The following is a 17,945-nucleotide window of genomic DNA, read 5'->3' as shown; positions in this document are numbered from 1 at the left end:
GGTGGAGGCTACTGCCCGCCTGCTGTGTGTTAGATGACTGGAATGCAAGGAACAGCCACTTACCCATAAATGGAGAGCACTTCCCCAAAACGTACAAGGAAAATGATGAACAGAACATGCTTAAAAATGAGTTGTGGTTTTTCCAGTAGAATTTTTTTTTGATGTTATAATAATTTTATTAATTTCACCAAAATTTAAAATTTTTTAAATTAAAATTCCACAATATTTAACACCAAAACCAAAAGAATCTATAATTTTCCCCAGAAACATTTTATTTAAGGAATATGAACTTCATGCATTTCATAAATACAACTTTAGGAACATAGTGATTCTTGCAAAGATTGCTTCAAAGAATTCTATTCCATGAACCATACAGCTTATGAGCCGTGTGTGTGTGTGTGTGTGTGTGTATTTATGTATGTATCTAAGATTTGAGAGATTAGATTTGACTCTTTTCTAACTAACTTCAATGTGCTGTTCTTGTTAGAGATGTTAGGATTTTTTTTTTTTTTTTTTGGACAGGCAGGATTTCTTGCAATGCCAAACTTCTTTGTTTCTTGCTGCAATAATATATAATTTATAACTTGAAGGTTGTTTATTTCAGTTTCTCCTCATTATATGGACATCTTTTTAGATTAGTCTTTAGCAAATCATATTTTAGCCAGATATTCCTTTCTTGGAAATCCTAATCCCTACTGCATGCATTCAAACCCTTTGCTAAATGTGTAATGCTCTGCAAGGCTTAATTACTTCACTTCTCTAATTTTTATGATCTGCTAGTATTATTTTATATTCCCATATTTTTGCCATATTATGCCTTGTTCTTTATACTCTGGATTTTTTCACTTCTATGACTGTGCCTATACGGTTCTCCCCTTTCTATTTGGAGTGGACTTGCCCTCAACATCATGTTTAAGGACAACTCTATAGGCCACTGAAATCTGCCTTGTTTCTCTACTTTGCACCAAATTTATCTTTATTCCCAAATGTATGGTTGTATTTCTTCATAAATTGCATCTTGTATAATCCTTACTTGTGCACTCATTTTGCCCCTCCTATTTGACTGAAAGTGTATTGATTGCAAGCACCAAGTCTTGTATAATTACTTCATCCCTTCCCCTTCTCTGCTCTTCCTGAAGGTACTAGACCCCTGGAGACTAGCCTTTATGCCAGTTCTGCACAGCAAATCTGGTCCTCTTCTGTAACGTAAGGGTACTAATCAAACTGAGTAAAACTAAGGGAATAATTGCTACAAAAGGCAAGCAAGTATGTGTGAAAGCCAGTTACAAAAGGGTAAGATGCCAAAAAAGACATCTTTTTAAGAGTATCTTAAAATTGCATCCCCATTAATCTCATGCGTGCATTTCCTTTTGCAGGAGACTTTCTTCCACCACCACCTCCACCCCTAGATGATCCTGGTACACTTCCATCTGGCTCTGGAAACTTCCCTCCTCCGCCAGCCATTGACGAAGGCGCCTTTAAGATGCAGGTATGAACCGTAGTTGAGGTCATGTCGATAAGTTATGCTAGCATGATCATGAATTCACTGATTGTTTTTGTGGGGTAGACATTTATCCAGAGCCTATAGAGAGCCTTACAACTTAGAAAGAACTAAGGCACGTTAATACAAATAGCCCAGCTCAAGCTTCCCCACGTTCTGCTGGCTTACTTTCTGCAGCCCTGGAAATGCTTTTCCTATAATTTCATTTTAAAACTCAAAGGAAAGTTTTTTAGGAATGCCACACAAGAAGCCCACATTTTCTTTTCCTGGAGAAACATTGCCTATTTTTATGCTTTGTCTTTTATTCTCTATCTATAATCATTACATTTTAAATAAGTGATGCTGACCTTCTAAGGCTTTGATTGGTCACTATGGATCTCACCTAATTGGTCAGCAACATTTTTGTAGCGACAGCAAAAATCCTTAGGGTTTTCTCTTCGGAGTAATTTCAAGGATACATATTATAGATATGTGTCAATTACATAGAATTCCTGTGTTCGTGAGATGGTTGGCTGCAGTGGAACTCAAGGTTGGAGTCAGAGGGGCCATTCATCTTCAGATCTTAGGTGCTGCCTAGCAGCTGTTATCAGTTAGGGTCATATCAGGAAGCAAAACTAATACAGTCACAAAATTATTGTTATACTTTTAGATATGGTAATGTTGATGGGGTAGGAAACCATTTTTTCTGCCAAAGGCCATTTGGATATTCGTAACATCATTTGTGAGCTATACAAAATCATCAACTTAAAAAGTAGCCTACCATAGATTTATTGCATTTCAAATCCCACCTTTGGTTGCTTTGGCAGGGCTGGACCAAAGGGTTTCATGGGCCTTATATGGCCTGTGAGCTGGACATTCTCCTCCCCAGATAGTGAAGAAACAAAGAATGAAAGGTGAAATGCAATGGTGTCTGGTATCGGCTTCACAATAATAAGTGTAGGAAGCTTGGGGCCGGCGCTGTGGCTCACTTGGTTAATTCTCCGCCTAAGGCACCGGCATCCCATATGGGCGCCGGGTTCTAGTCCTGGTTGCTTTCTTCCAATCTAACTTTCTGCTGTGGCCCGGGAGGGCAGTGGAGGATGGCCCAGGTGCTTGGGCCCTTGCACCCACGTGGTAGACCAGGAAGAAGGACCTGGCTCCTGGCTTCGGATCAGCGCAGCACCGGCCATAGTGGCCATTTGGGGAGTGAACCAACGGAAGGAAGACCTTTCTCTCTCTCTCTCACTGTCTATAACTCTACCTGTCAAATTAAAAAAAAAAAGCAAGTGTAGGAAGCTAATGCCAGAGAGAACATAGATAGCAAAGATTAGTTATAACTTGATAACTAGGGGGTGCATGGATATTTATTGTATTATTCAATCTATGTTTATAATTTTTAAAATTCCCACAATACTTGTAAAGTTGTCTAGCAAAGTTTCATGATAAATGTGACTTATGAAAAAATTATGCATGTATTTCAAAGTTTTTTGACACCCAACCATACATCTTATAAATTCTTTTTCATGAACTTTTTAAAGCATCCATATAAGAAGTGCAAAAGCAGAAAAAGCAATACAAAATAATTCCTTACGTGGTTCAAGCCATTTTCTGGATTTATTTCTTTTAAATTTCAAGCTGGAAGAGTTAAAGAAATCATTCATTCATGCAATCACACATCTTCTGTGTTCTTGCCCAGTGTTCAAGCATTAGGGATTCTGTCACTAAGAGGACAAATGGTTCTGCCCTATTGAACCTGCCAGTAACTGGACCTAGTGGAAGTGAAGCAGGCACATTTCAAAGTGTTAGAATGGGAGGGATATGCTGGGTAGGGAGAACAGGGAGAGGGCGATAGATACCTCACAAGGTTGTGGTCAGTGAGGTCTCACTGAGAAGGTGACACTTAAAGACCTGGAGAAGAGGAAGGGATGAGCCATGTAGATTTCATGGGAAGTTTATTTTCATGTAGTAAATGTTAAAAAATAAAAGAAACTTTATTGGTAGCTTGAAAATTGTAACTATTAAGTTCCCATTTAGTTTGTGTCTAGATCATTAAAAACTAAAAATTTTGTGTCTACATACATTTATATATAACACATTTTCTGCATTTTATTTTACCGTAAGCTACCACAATAAAAGATCAGATTCTAATTTTGGAAAAGAGTCATACAATTTGTATTTATTTTCTGTGATGAAATAAATTTTACAATAGATAAAGCCCTTGAAAAATAAAACAATGATTGATTTTCCTACTTATTTTTCCATGAAAAATATTTAAATACAGTTAATTTTGCTTTTTATATACCTTTGCTTTTATTTTGTTGGGGGTTGTTGGTTATATATTGTTTAATGTGCACAATTTAGACATTCACTAATGCTCTTTTCTCTCTTGGATTATTAGAGAAACTGTTCTGTTGCATTTTAAATCGTTAGTTCTAGAGTTGTTTTACCTAGCCATAGAAGGCTCGTGCTTGAAAACTATTTGAACAACTTTTTCTAGTTGAGTGATATTGAGCCAGTTACACTAAGTCCCAGTTTCCTCATAACTAAAAAGAAGGCAACTATACCTATTTCTTATAATTAAATGAAATGTAAATGGATAAAAATAATAATGAGGACAATAATGAGGTCTTTGCTAATGGGTTTAATTTTTTAAAAAATCATCAAATCCAAGAACATAAGATGCGTTTGATTTCTCTTCAATTTCTTTCCTAAATGTTTTCTAGTTTTCATTCTCATTAAAGTTTTCTAGTTTTCATTGTCAAATCTTTTACCTCAGTGGTTACATTTATTCCTAGATTAGTTCATTTTATTGGTAAAATGAATTTATCTGTCTATGGCATTACATTCTGATTTCTTTTCCCTGGTCGTTTGTTCCTGGCATATGAAATGGTTCTTATTTTTATACAACTTTGTATCTTGCAACTTTACTGAATTTGTTCATTGATCCTAATAGTTTTTTTATGGAGTCTTTAGAATTTTACATGTATATCACCACGTCATCTGCAAACAGAGATCATTTGACTTCCTATCTCTCCCATTGCGATGCCCCCTCGTTTTTTTCTCTTGCCTGATTACCCTGGTGAGGACTTTCCAGACGCTGCTGGGCAAAAGCGGCGAAGCTGGGCATCCCTCCCTTGCTCGTGTGGCTTCCATAAGTTGACAAAAGAGCGTCTTCCATAGGGGCCTTGTTCCGGTAAATGTACTCCAGCCCTGGCTTTGTTTGTGAAGAGGAAGGAAATAAACAGAAAGCTTGTTGCCATGTTGGCTTATGTCCTCTGTAAAACAGAAGGGAGGGGGATAAAAAATAAAATACAGTTTGCCAAACAGAGAAGGACAAATCTGGTAGGGAGAGGCAGGTTATTTTTGAGACTCTTCATATGGGAGATCGTTGGCGAGTTCAAACAAAAATGGACATGCCCTTCCCTTGTTTAGTGGGGACCTAGATGTGCTGATGGCTTGGCCCTGCTCTGGCTGTATTTGTCCCACCTTGGGGTATGAGTTATGATGCAGCCTAAAGTAATATGATCTGCAAAGAAAAATGTTGTACTCTTTCCTCTCAGCTTTGGTAAAACCTAATGTTGCCAAGTCCAAATTATAGCTGGTAAATGTGTGTTTTTATGTAGAAATCTGTTTATGTTTCCAGCCAAATTTTTTAGATTAGAGCCAAGAGAATGTCTACTAAGTGTGACTATGAGAGTTATAAGATTTTCAAAGCTGGAAAGGAACTTGGAGATCCTTTAACTCAACCCTGGCGCCAAGCTTCTACTTACAAACCCTTCAAGTACTTGAATGAATGAGTACCCTGTTTTTGGACATGGGTAAACTGAGACCCAAGGACGTATGGATTCTGTTTTCTGACAGAGCTGTTCAAGTCTGAGAAATCTCTGCTTCTGCCTTGATCTTCTCCCCATGGATCACCACTGTATCAGATGTCCCAAACACTTAGCTTTGCCCTGTGTCTCTTTGAGACTGAGACTTGATGATTTGGAGTAAGGAGATTATATTCTTTAATATGGAAGAACAAGATTCGGCTGGGGCTTTGCTTCATTCTCTGAATCTTTGCTATGTGCTAGAAACTTTTTTCTTTGCAAACAACAGGTAAGTATGTAATGTCAGTAATTGTTATTTAAGAATTCTTATGGGAAAAGATGCATCTTTGTGGGGAGGGGGAGTGAAGGATTTGGTTTGTTTTGTCCAAATCAATGTGACTTCAGTGTCTATGAAGTTTGTAGTGACCCTATGGCAGTCACTTCACCCATTCATTTATTCTCCATGCATTTAGTATAAATTGGATGCCATCTATCAGTAGACACATGTGCTAGTGATTTCAGCCTGAGGATTGGCATCCTAGGTCTCGTGCCCTGAGTCTCACCCTGGGACTATTGGTTAGCTTTGTTCTGATCTGATGTCACAGTTGGGAACATTCCCATTTTCAGTCAGCCTATAAAGCACTTCTTAGAGTACTTATAGAGCGGGAGAATCCCCACAAAATTTCAGGTTTGCATGGGAATTAGAGATCAAGCATTCAAATCTCTTTCTGCTTGAATTTTATTATTTTTTTTTCAATTTGGTAAAATGTTTATGGTTGACTATTGTAGGCGAGATAATGCCAAAGGATAAGGAGAGGGATCAAATACAGTAATCAGAATCAAAATTGTGATTATCTGAATACAGTTTTAAAATTCAGATGTCTCATGATAAATTATGCCACAGTTGTCATGCTGTGATCAAAAGCACAACCTAGGTCCCATGGTAGTGGAAGAGGAGAGAGATAGATTAATGTGCCAGGACATGGGCAAGAAAGGGCCTAGGAAACAATTTCAGTTGATCTTAACTTTAATGTCTGAATAGGGTCGGAATTTTCATATGGGGCAAGGATTTTTCCGTAGTAAAGTATTAAGAATTGAAACGGGGCACCGGCGTTGTGGAGTAGTAGGTATGCCACCTCCAACAACCAGCATCCTGTTTGGTTTCCAGTTTGTGTCCCAGCTGCTCCACCTCTGATCCAGCTCCCTTCTAATTACCCAGAAAAAGCAGCAGAAGATGGCCCAGCTGTTTAGTCCCCTGCCACCCACATGGGAGACCTGGGTGAAGCTCCTGGATTGAGCCTGGCCCAGCTCTGGCCATTTTGGCCATCTGTGGAGTGAACCAGCAGATAGAAGATATCTCCTATCTATCTCTCTGTCTCTGTCTCTTTCTGTCAGTCTCTCCCTCTATGTAATGCTGACTTGTAAATAAATAAATCTTAAAAAAAAAAGAATTAAAACAGGAAGGAAGAGCGAATGCTGTGGTGTAGCAGGTAAAGCTGCTGCTTGCATTGCCAGCATCCCATATGGGCACTGGTTTGAGTCCTGGCTGCTCCACTTCTGATCCAGCTCTTTGCTATGGCCTGGGAAAGCAATGGAGGATGGCCCAAGTCTTTGGGCCCCTGCACCCACCTGGGAGACCTGAAAGTAGCTTCTGGCTCCTCCTGGCTTCAGAATGGCCCACCTCCAGCTGTTGCAGCCATTTGGGGAGTGAACCAATGGATGAAGGACCTCTCTCCCTCTCTCCTCTTCCTCTTTCTTCCTCTTTTTTCCTCTCTTCCTCTCTTCCTCTCTCCCTCTCTCCCTCACTCCCTCACTCTCTCACTCCCTCTCTGCCTCTCTATAACTCTGCCTTTCAAATAAATAAATAAATATTAAAAAAAAAAAAAAAACAGGAAGGGGCCGGCGCCGCAGCTCAATAGGCTAATCCTCCACCTAGTGGCACCAGCACACCGGGTTCTAATCCCTGTCGGGGCTCCGGATCCTGTCCTGGTTGCCCCTCTTCCAGGCCAGCTCTCTGCTATGGCCCGGGAGTGCAGTGGAGGATGGCCCAAGTGCTTGGGCCCTGCACCCCATGGGAGGCCAGGATAAGCACCTGGCTCCTGCCTTCGGATCGGCGTGGTGCGCCGGCCGCAGCGCACTGACCGTGGCGGCCATTGGAGGGTGAACCAACGGCAAAAGGAAGACCTTTCTCTCTGTCTCTCTCTCTCTCACTGTCTACTGTGCCTGTCAAAAAAAAAAAAAAAAAAAAACCAGGAAGGAAAGCACAAGATAAGCATGAAACAGCCAGCCTTGTATTCCAGATGTTTTAAAACTATGGACAGTTTTTTGCAGATGTGTTATTTAAAATCCAAGATAATGGTTGTTGGATACCAAGTGGTGCTATTAATATGTCATAAAGCAAAACATATTGTACGCACAGGAGTCTCCATGCAGACAATTCTGGAGTGTCTGGTGGATTTCTCCAACATCTGAGGGACATGTCTGCTAACAAATTGTGACTTTAAGCTGATGCACCCAATATTTTACCTACTCTTGTTCTGATATTTTTGCTTGACTTTTCTTCATGTCCTCCAGTTAGTGATTCCTAACTCTCCTCTCTCATTGTGGTCTAGTCCTGTGGCTTACTTTTAGTTGCCAACTATCCAGTGGTTGGATACTTTTGGTTTTTCTCTCCTTTTGTGTTCATTCAGGCAAAATGGCCATGTTTGCTAGGGTAATTCCAGTCCCTCCATCTCAGAAAGCAGTCTGTTTTTGCCCATGATTGGTTACTCCAAATGTTAAAAATGTTACCTTTGTATTTTTTCCAAAGATTTATTTGTTTGAAATACAGAGCATCAGGGATACAGAGAGAGGGAGGGAAGGAGGGTGGAAGACAAAGATCAAGATCTTTTGTCCCTTGATTCTCTCCCCAAATGGCTGCAACAGCCAGATATGGGCAAGGTCAAAGCCAGCCAACAGCCAAGAGCTCCATCCTCGTCTTTCCCAAGCACTTGGGCCCTCTTCCTGTGCCTTCCCAGGAACATCAGCAGGAACCTGGATCAGAGCCAGATGCTGGTGTAGCAAGCAGTGCCTTAGCCTTGTGCGCTGCAATGTCAGTCCCTCTTCTTATTATTGAACTGAAATTGGATGGTCTATGATTTCCTCTGGTTTTCTCCCTACCCTTTAAGAAAATGAGGCACAATCAAACGAATGGTCAGGCCAAAAGTGAGGCAGAGAACTTCTGTGTGCCTCCAACAGCTGATGAGCAAATCTGCCAAAAGACATGACTTTTCTAAGAAGAGACTGAAAACAACAACATAGCCATGCCTAGAATTACTAGAAAAGAGGAGGGAGAGGAGAAATCTCTAAAATTATTTGCTTTGCAGTTTTGGAAGGCTGATTTTTAAAGCAAACTCTGTCCTACTCTTGTGAAAATGTGTCAGTGTCTGTGGGCAATGCACGGTGACTTACAATCATCTTTCCACTTGTGCACTTTATGTATTTGTTGATGTTTTAGCCACCCTTTCACTGGGGTTTGTGATTGTGAATTCTGTCTAGTACTGTCACAGTCACGGTCATAGATACGGAATGGCTGGATGTTACTTGCAGACAGAAAGAACTCAAGGCCCATGGCCACATGTATTTGTGAACTCACAGAAATACACTGGCGAACTGCACTTGTACGGCGTGAAGAAGTCTTATCAAGGTGGGCATTCTTCTGCCGCCTGTCAGTGTCACAAGGAAGGAAGGAGGCTGAACGGGAAAGAAAATCGAGTCTACAGAGCTGGGGAGTGCAGGTAGCAGGCAGTGCTGCCAGAGTAGAAACAGAGCTGTCAGCGGAGCTTTAATCCACTCTGAGGTGCTTGTCATTTCTGGACAATGAGGAGACCAGCGAATCTTGACACATGAACACACACCAAAGGAGTGATTGAGAGGCTTGTTTCTTCCTGGCTCTCTGCCTTGTTCCCTTTGGGTCAGCAAGCCCTACTTGATTTGTAGGTTGTTTGTGACCCTGGCAGGAACAGTAGCAGGAGCGGGGGCAGCTTGCCTTGCGGTTGTCTCCTACTTGTATGGCTCGCATGTGTAGGTCAGTGCAGGTTCTTAGATGTGGCACTGGCTCTGGTCACTGTGACTTTATAGAAGTGAATGCCAAACTTTTCCCGCTTGCCTTTTGCTCTGAATCATCCTCTGATTTGGTGTTCAGATGGAAAGAGAGGGACATTTTTGGTGTCTGGACTTGTATAAACATCTTTTACAGTAACAGACCGAGAGACCACAGGGAGTTTTCCAATGTTTCATTCAGCATTTTGAACCTTTCTTATAATGCCACTGTTTCTCATCTTCTCAGGAGACAAACCTTTTCCTGAGATTGTGAGTGGCATAAGTACACACACACACACACACACACACTAATCATCCTTATCAAACCAATTACCTTGAAATGATCAAGGATGTACTCATACTGTCTACAATGAAAAGTGGGTTAATTGCTGGACAAAAAGAGTCTTATAGGGAAATTAGCTGTGGTCATTCTGCTGTATGTAGGTGCACCAATGAGTTTAACTTTGTATCAGCTCCCGAGTTGCTGTATAAGGAGCAATTTATCGCACCCTCATATTACAGAAAATCCTCTTTGTCCCAGATTAAGTAAAATTGCAGTTGGTTCTTGCTGAGTCAGTGAAAGTTTTTATCCCATTTTGCCTCTCCCATCAGGAATCAGTGGTTACTTCAAAGCTAAAATTTATGGGGAAGCCTAGCACTTAAACTGCCATTTAAAATACCTGTGTCCCACATAAGAGTACCTGGTTTCAATTCCCAGATCTGGATCCTGACTGCTGGTTGGTGCTAAGGCAGACCCTAGGAGGCAGCAGTAGTGGTACAAAGGGTTGGATTCCTGCCACCCAGCTGGGAGATCCAGAGTGAGTTCTTGGGTCTGTCTTTAGCCAGGATTGCAGCCATTTAGAAAGTGAACCAATGAACGGAGCTGTCTCTTTCTCAGTCTCCCTCTTAAAAAAAAAAGTGACATTTGTTGCTTTTTTAAATACTTATAAAACAATATTTTAAATTTATAAAAAGTAATATACATAAATCAATATAAATGAAATATTTTCAGTTATATTTCTTTTTTAAAAGATTTTTTATTTATTTATTTGAAAGAGTTACAGAGAGGCAGAGACAGAGAGAGAGAGGTCTTCCATCTATTGGTTCACTCCCCAGATGGCCACAATGGTCAGAGCTATGCCAATCTGAAGCCAGGAGCTTCTTCCAGGTCTCCTAGGTAGGTGCAGGGGCCCAAGGACTTGGGTCATCTTTTACTGCTTTCCCAGGCCACAGCAGAGAGCTGGATTGGAAGTGGAGCATCCAGGACTTGAACCTGCACTCACATGGGATGCCAGCACTACAGGTGGTAGCTTTACCCACTACACCACAGTGCCAACCCCTCAGTTATATTTCTTTAGCAAGGAAATATGATGATCTGCATGTATACTCTCACCCCCAGTATATGTACCAAATGAAGCTTGAACATTCCTCTTGTCCCTGCTTCATCCCATGTTATTAAAACAGTTTGTAGATTATGCTGTAATACTTTAACCTGATAATCCTCTCTTCAAAAATCATTTATTGCACTAAATTGCACAACCACAATGATAGTTAAACTATAATTTTTGAGGGCTGGCATTGTGGCATAGGGGGTTAAGCAGCCAACCATAATGCTGGCATCCCATATTAGCACTGGTTCAAGTCCTGGCTGCTCCACTTTCTGATCTGCTCCTTGGTGCCTGGAAGAACAATGGAATATAGCCCAAGTACTTGGGCTCCTGCTACCTGTATGGGAGATACAGATGGAGTTCTAGCTCCTGGCTCAGGCCTGTTGTAGCCATTTGGAGAGTGAACCAGCAAAATGAGGATCTCTTTGTCTCCATGTCTACCTCTTTTTCTGTCACTCTGCTTTCAAATTGGTAAGCTTTTTTTAAAAAGCTAATTTTTACTTGCCTATTATACTGTTTTATTGCTATTTCTTTTTCTTGTATTCATAATCCTGATTCTTTTTCTGCTCTTATGTTTTCTATAAAATTTCATCAAGTAATTTTATGATAGGAAGTATATATGGATACAATATTTCCTAAATACTTCATATATTTGAAAATGACTTTATTGACCCTAGAATTTTTCTTGCAGCCAAACTTTTACTCAACTATGAGCATACTTCACAAAATTTGTGGAAGAATAGAATTAAAAGATATTTTGGAACAAAATGTTTCTGAAATCTATTATTGTATTCTCATAATTTGCATTTCCCACGAACTTTTTTAGGATTCCTCAGATGCATGGTTGACAATTTTTCTCTTGGCATTCTGGATAGATCAGTTGGCCTCCCAAAGTTTCTGATGAGAAACCTGCTGATAATCTTACTAAGAGCTCCATATGTGATGAGTCTTCTCTCCTGCTGCTTTCAAAATCCTCTCTTTTTTTCCTTTGGCTTTTGACAGTTTGTGAGTTATCTCAGTGTTTGTTTCTTTGAGTTTATGTTAAAGGAACTTTGTGGTGCTTCTGGGTGTTTTTATTCATGTCTTTAATCAAATTTTGGGAGGTTTCGGCTATTATCTTTTCAAGTATTTTATCAGCCACTTCCCTTTCTTCTTTCTGGGAACCCCACAATGTGTACACTGGTTTGATTGATGGTGTCCCAGTGTCCCACAGGTTTCTTAGACTCCGCCCAGTTGTCTTCAATCTTTCTTTCTCTTTGGCCCTTAGAGTCCACAATGTATATTGGCTTCTTTTCAAGTTCATTGGTTCTTCCTTCTGCAGGCTCGAATCTGCCTTTGAATTCTGCATTTCAGGTATTTTACCATTCATTTCTAGAATTTCTTTTTCCCCTTTCAGTTTGTTCTCTTTTCATTAATATTTCCCTTTTACTTATACATCATTATCTGGACTTTCTCCTTGCCTGTGTTTAGTCCTTTGGGAATCTTTTAGACTGTAATTGTAAAGTCTTTGTCAAGCACATCCACTGTGAAATCTTTTTCAGATATAGTTTCTGTTGGGATATTGTTTTGAATGAGCCATATTTTTCTGTTTCTTTTGTTTTTTTTTTTTTTGACATTAAGTATACATTTGAATCTAATAATATCGTAATTCTGAAAATCAGATTCTTCCCCTTTCTCAGGGTTTGTTTTTCCTTGGGGAAGGTAGTGTTGCTGCCTGTCAATGTACATATGATCGATCATAGATATAAACTGAAGGTCTTTACCATTTTTGAGACTAGACTTCCTCTTGGCCCATGTGCAGTAATTTCAGATATCCCCTGGAAGTCACTGAAGCCATGGTGAAAAGTGTAGGAAGAATGACAGCTGCTACTTTCTCTTCATGCTTGTGATAAGAAGCAGCAATCATTTATCAGAGCATAGAACCCAGGTGTTTAGAAGACAGGGTCCTCTTTCTGTCACCCTGGTTCCTGGAAGCAATCTGCAAGCTACTGAAGAAATATATGCACAGCTGCCTACCAAGGGGCTGCAAGATGTGGGACAGATACCTGCTCCAATGCTGGGAGCAGAAATTGACCTAAATTAACAACAATTTGCCTTCCAAGGCTTCTCCCTTCAGGTTGAAAGCTTTTAATAATCCCAGAGTTCCAAAACCATTACAATAGATTCTGCCAGTGGGATGCATATTTCTAGTGCTTCCTGTTCTGCCAATCTTCTCAGAAACTCTTCCTTTTCCTTTGATTTTTCACTGAACAAAACTGTCTCAATTTCTCTGCCCTGTCTGCTACTATTCCTCTTCTTGCTTCTCTGCTAGATCCTCCTCCTTTCGTCCTGCCTCTAGATTTAGGTGTCCACTTAGAGTTCTCCCTTTGACCTTCCGTCTTCTCTCAGTAAAAGTCACAACTCTAATGGAATCAACTTTGATCTTTGTTTATCTAATGAACTGAGTTGGTTATGACTTTTGGCATTTTATTTTCCTTTGGCAATTGTACTATCATGTATCCATAGGATCTACAGTTGAGGAACAGTGGGTTTTTTTCTTCTTATTCTTATAATTTGTTGAATTATTTACTCAGTGGAGGATTAAGCTTATTAGAGAATGAACTGAAAGGATGTTATTGTAAAAGTTAAAAGAAAAAATCAGAAAAGGAGGAGAGAGGGTGGGAGGGAGAGTAGGTTGGGAAGTATCTCTATGCTCCTAAATCTGTATATATATTTTTTTTACCTCATAAAATTATTTTATTTTATTTTTTTTTATTTTGACAGGTAGAGCTACAGATAGTGAGAGACAGAGAGAAAGGTCTTCCTTCCGTTAGTTCACTCCCCAAATGGCCGCTACAGCCGGCGCTGCACTGATCCAAAGCCAGGAGCCAGGAGCTTCTTCTTGGTCTCCCATGCGGGTGCAGGGCCCAAGCACTTGGGCCATCTTCCACCGCCCTCCCAGGCCACAGCAGAGAGCTGGACTGAAGAGGAGCAACTGGGACTAGAACCCAGCACCCATATGGGATGCTGGCGCCACAGGCGGAGGATTAGTCATATAGTAAAAACTTCTTGTGTACTCAATATGCCCCAGATTCTATTTGACGTCTTGCTCCAAGGTTTAGATGCTATTTGAAATACCAGCATAATTTCTAGACCCCACACTCTAAACTCTGTAGTCATTGTTGATATGTTTTAGTTTTTAAATATATTAATCACAGAAGTATAATACTTTTTGGCTTGAAAATGACTCTCAGATTTGCTCCAATCTCTTAATTCTCCTGCCTGTCATTCTAGCTCATTCATTCTCTACATCAGAGTAGATTGCCTTGATTCTGTCTTTTCCACATTCCAGTTGCATATCCCTAAGGACTTGGTGTTCAAAACTTTTCTTGTCTTCTGATGGCATTTTATTTCCTGCCACCTGAAATGTCTTCTCTTGGTTGATTTTTCAGAATACTCCATGAGCTACCTCACCCTGTACAGTGCACCTTAACTCTCTTTTCTTTATGCTCCTTGTAGAATCTTTGCTTTGTTAAGGTTTCTGTCCTCATTGTCTGCTTCATGTGCCCTGTTTTCCTTGTCTTTCTTGCTGCTGCAAGTATCCTTATCTCCGTTGATCACCAGTCTTTCCTATTTAAAAATCCTAGCTCAAGTAATTCTCACTTTCTTCCTCATAAGTCACTGGAAGCCCTGTCTCATCTTCATCCTGCTCTGTTCTGCATCCTCACTTTTTTTTTTTTTAAAGATGTATTTATTTATTTAAAAGTCAGAGTTACACAGAGGAGAGGCAGAGAGAGAGCGAGGTCTTCCATCCGATGGTTCACTCCCCAGTTGGCCGTAAGGGCAAGGGATCTGAAGCCAGGAGCCAGGAACTTCCTCCGGGTCTCCCATGTGGGTGCAGGGGCCCAAGGACTTAGGCCATCTTCTACTGCTTTCCCAGGCCACAGCAGAGAGCTGGATTGGAAGAGGCGCAGCTGGGGGTAGAACTAGCGCCCATAATGGATGCCGGCACTGCAGGCTGGGGCATTAACCCGCTGCGCCACAGCGCCTGCCCCTCTGCATCCTCACTCTTTTGACTGAGTAGTGTGGTGTGCAGACAGAACCTCGCGGAACTTAAAAAAAAAAAAAAAAGAAGAAGAAGCCCTACTCTGTTTCTTATCAATGCATTTCCCATCTTTCCATGCACTTATTAGTAATATTTTTTAGGACCTTCTTTTGAGGACTAGTTAACATAATTAATGTGGAACATCCTTCAGTGTCTACTTTGTTCTGAAAGCTGCTATGAATTAGTTAATGGGTAGATCACTTAACACCGCTTGACTTTCCTGTTCCTTAATACACGTCCCTCTGTAGTGTTTGTAATTATTTAATATATATCAATCTTGCCACTAAACCTTATTTTCAGAAAGTCAGAATCATAAAATAAAGTGGGAGCAACCTGTAGAAATCACTGAAAATCACAAATCACAGTGCCTCAGATACAAAAGCGTCCTAATTCAGTCTTTCTGGTGATGAGGAAACTGATGCCTAAATTTCTTTTTTTTTTTTTTAAACTTTTATTTAATGAATATAAATTTCCAAAGTACGACTTATGGATTACAATGGCTTCCCCCCCATACCGTCCCTCCCACCCACAACCCTCCCCTTTCCCACTCCCTCTCCCCTTCCATTCACATCAAGATTCATTTTCGATTATCTTAATATACAGAAGATCAGCTTAGTATACATTAAGTATGGATTTCAACAGTTTGCTCCCACACAGAAACATAAAGTGAAAAATAATAGATGATTTTTTTTTAAATGATGATGAAATCAGAGCAGACCTATTGTCATGTTTAATCCCAGTGAGAGTCAAGTTGGGAATTGATAATTTCTTTTTTTTTTTTTTTTACAGAGGATCAGTTTAGTATGCATTAAGTAAGGATTTCAACAGTTTGCACCCCCATAGAAACACAAAGTGAAATATATTGTTTGAGTACTCGTTATAGCATTAAATCTCAATGTACAGCACATTAAGGATAGAGATCCTACATGAGGAGTAAGTGCACAGTGACTCCTGTTGTTGACTTTACCAATTGACACTCCTGTCTATGTGATGCCTAAATTTCTTAAGTGAGCTATTCAGGCGACACCATTTCCAGGCCACATGGCTCCAGCCACAGTATGAGGTTTCTGGACTCCCAACCCTGTCCTCTTTCTATTACCTTTTGTTCATTTGTGTTTTAGCCACTTCCTGCAAGTTGGGACACAAGTCTTACTCCTGTGTCAGCCATAGTGCTTGTTTCGTGCTGTAAACACAGAGTACTGTGTAGTTGATAGTGTAGATTGATTGATTCATTCTTTGACTTGGCAATAGGAAGTCTCTGGGAAAGGACTGTGGAGTGTGGATTACTCATACACTTACCACCTTTCTGATGTTTTTGACACTGTTGTAAGCCGGCTGAGAGTTCACCACGTACAACTTCTGTGCACTGACTCAGGCTTGTGGGAAATGGAAATGGAAGAGGAAGTCATATACATCTTGAGCAAATCAGGCTTTTCTATTTTTAGTCATTGCTACTGTTTGGAAAGTACAGTCCCTGTTCATGACAGTCTGGCATGTGTTTCCTTAGTGCCATTTCCAAAAGGGGAGAAAATAAATATGGGAATTTTTTGTAGTGAAAATAGTTACTCAGTGAAATCAAATAAGTTCCCTCTTTTTCTCTTGATGAAACCTCAAACCCACTAGGCACAAATTCCTCAACCTCAAGTATGCATGTCAGAAGCTGATGCAGAACAGGATCCTGGAGTCAGCAAAACCTAGGGCAGTGAGATGTGTTCTTGTGCCTTAGAGAGATGGAGGAGGGAATCAGGAGGTTCTGGCATGGCCACCTACCAGACTGCTGCCCCCAGGGGAAACTAACCTCTGGACTAGGCAGACCATAGAGGAACACCTAGCATTGTAGCCCTCTGCTTCAACTGTTCCTTCTGCTTGAATATCTCTTTTTGGTAAGGAGACTTAGGATTCCCCCAATGCAAACAAACTAATTAGCTTTCTTTTGGTACTTATGATGGCATTTAGGGGATCTTTCCAGTGTAAGGCTAGATCAGTTTAGTAAGATTATACAGAACAACCTGATTTGTATTTAAATGGGTTACTATTGTGGAAACTGATCAGAAATGCCCATGGGAAGATAGCTTAGAGTCAACTTCAGGAGTCCATTGAGCAGTCAAGGGCCAGAACAGAGGCAGTGACCTTGGCCATGGAGGATGGGATTAGTCTTTGGAGAGAGGAGATATAGGAAAATAGGAGTCCAGGATGCTTTACCAGATTCTGACATTCACTGCTGGTGGGGGCAAATGGAGGTGTTTTTGATTTCAGTCCTCATATTTGTCCAATAGGTGGAACTTCTGAAAAATCAGAGCTTCAAGACCAGTGTGATGTGAACAATCCTGTAGGAAATGTTGATGCCAATGAGCAATATTGCCCTTTGTTAATGAGAGGGACTCTGTACAGTCTCCAGACGTAAACAGCTCTGCCTACATAAAATTGTGGCAGTATGGAAGGAATGACGCAGTGCTATAATTAATGCTAATTTGTGTATAATGCTGTATTGTTGCCATTGTTATTTAATTGAATATGTATTAAGCTCCAACAGGGTGCCATGGTGAGTAATGCCAACTTACAGTTGATTTATCAGAACACCTAGAAGACTTTCTAAACACCAATAAATGGAAGCTCACAGCACCCGTTTGAGGTGGTAAATGTCTTTGCTATTTCTACAAACAGGGAGAAATGAAGTAGATTGTGTTTGCTCTGTTGACCCTGCGGGGGAGAATTCAGAAGTGCCAAATAAGAGAAAAATATTTTCCCTGTCCCCAGGCATTGGGTTGAAACACATTAGCAAAGAGTGCTCAGTAAGTGCATTCAGAATTGTGAGACTTTAATTAAATTGTTCCAGTTATCGTTAGCATTTGGATTAGGCACAGACAACCAAATTGCAGGCCATCACATTTCAAATTTAGTACAGGAAAGAACTGTTAAATGCAGATTACTGGGCCCAACCCTTAAAGGTTACATGTGGTCAATCTGAGGGAGGCCTCAGCGCACCCCCGTTTAATGGGTGACTGAGGAGCTTCTCTCCTCAGAGGGCAATCAGCTCCCCTGTGAGAACCCCAGTCTTTGCTTATCTATGACCTGAGCTTTGCCCTGACACTGAGGCTTTTCAT

General features: G+C 40.6%; 1 protein-coding gene across 36 annotated transcripts in view; it reads left to right on the top strand.

Moving 5' to 3' along the window:
* LPP (LIM domain containing preferred translocation partner in lipoma) overlaps positions 1 to 17,945 on the top strand; it is a 736,836-nt gene that overhangs the window by 326,027 nt on the left and 392,864 nt on the right. For all 36 annotated transcript variants that reach the window (XM_070072379.2, XM_089330868.1, XM_089330885.1 and 33 more), the window contains one exon: positions 1,377 to 1,489. In XM_070072379.2, the coding sequence (XP_069928480.1) occupies positions 1,377 to 1,489 (113 nt within the window). The remainder of the gene's footprint in view (positions 1 to 1,376; positions 1,490 to 17,945) is intronic.

Source organism: Oryctolagus cuniculus, chromosome 4 (genome assembly GCF_051225735.1).
Source record: "Oryctolagus cuniculus isolate XC-2025 breed Fujian yellow rabbit chromosome 4, ASM5122573v1, whole genome shotgun sequence".
Lineage (NCBI taxonomy): Eukaryota > Metazoa > Chordata > Mammalia > Lagomorpha > Leporidae > Oryctolagus > Oryctolagus cuniculus.
The sequence above is the reverse complement of the archived record's forward strand: the minus strand, read 5'-3'. Positions and strand labels throughout refer to the sequence as shown.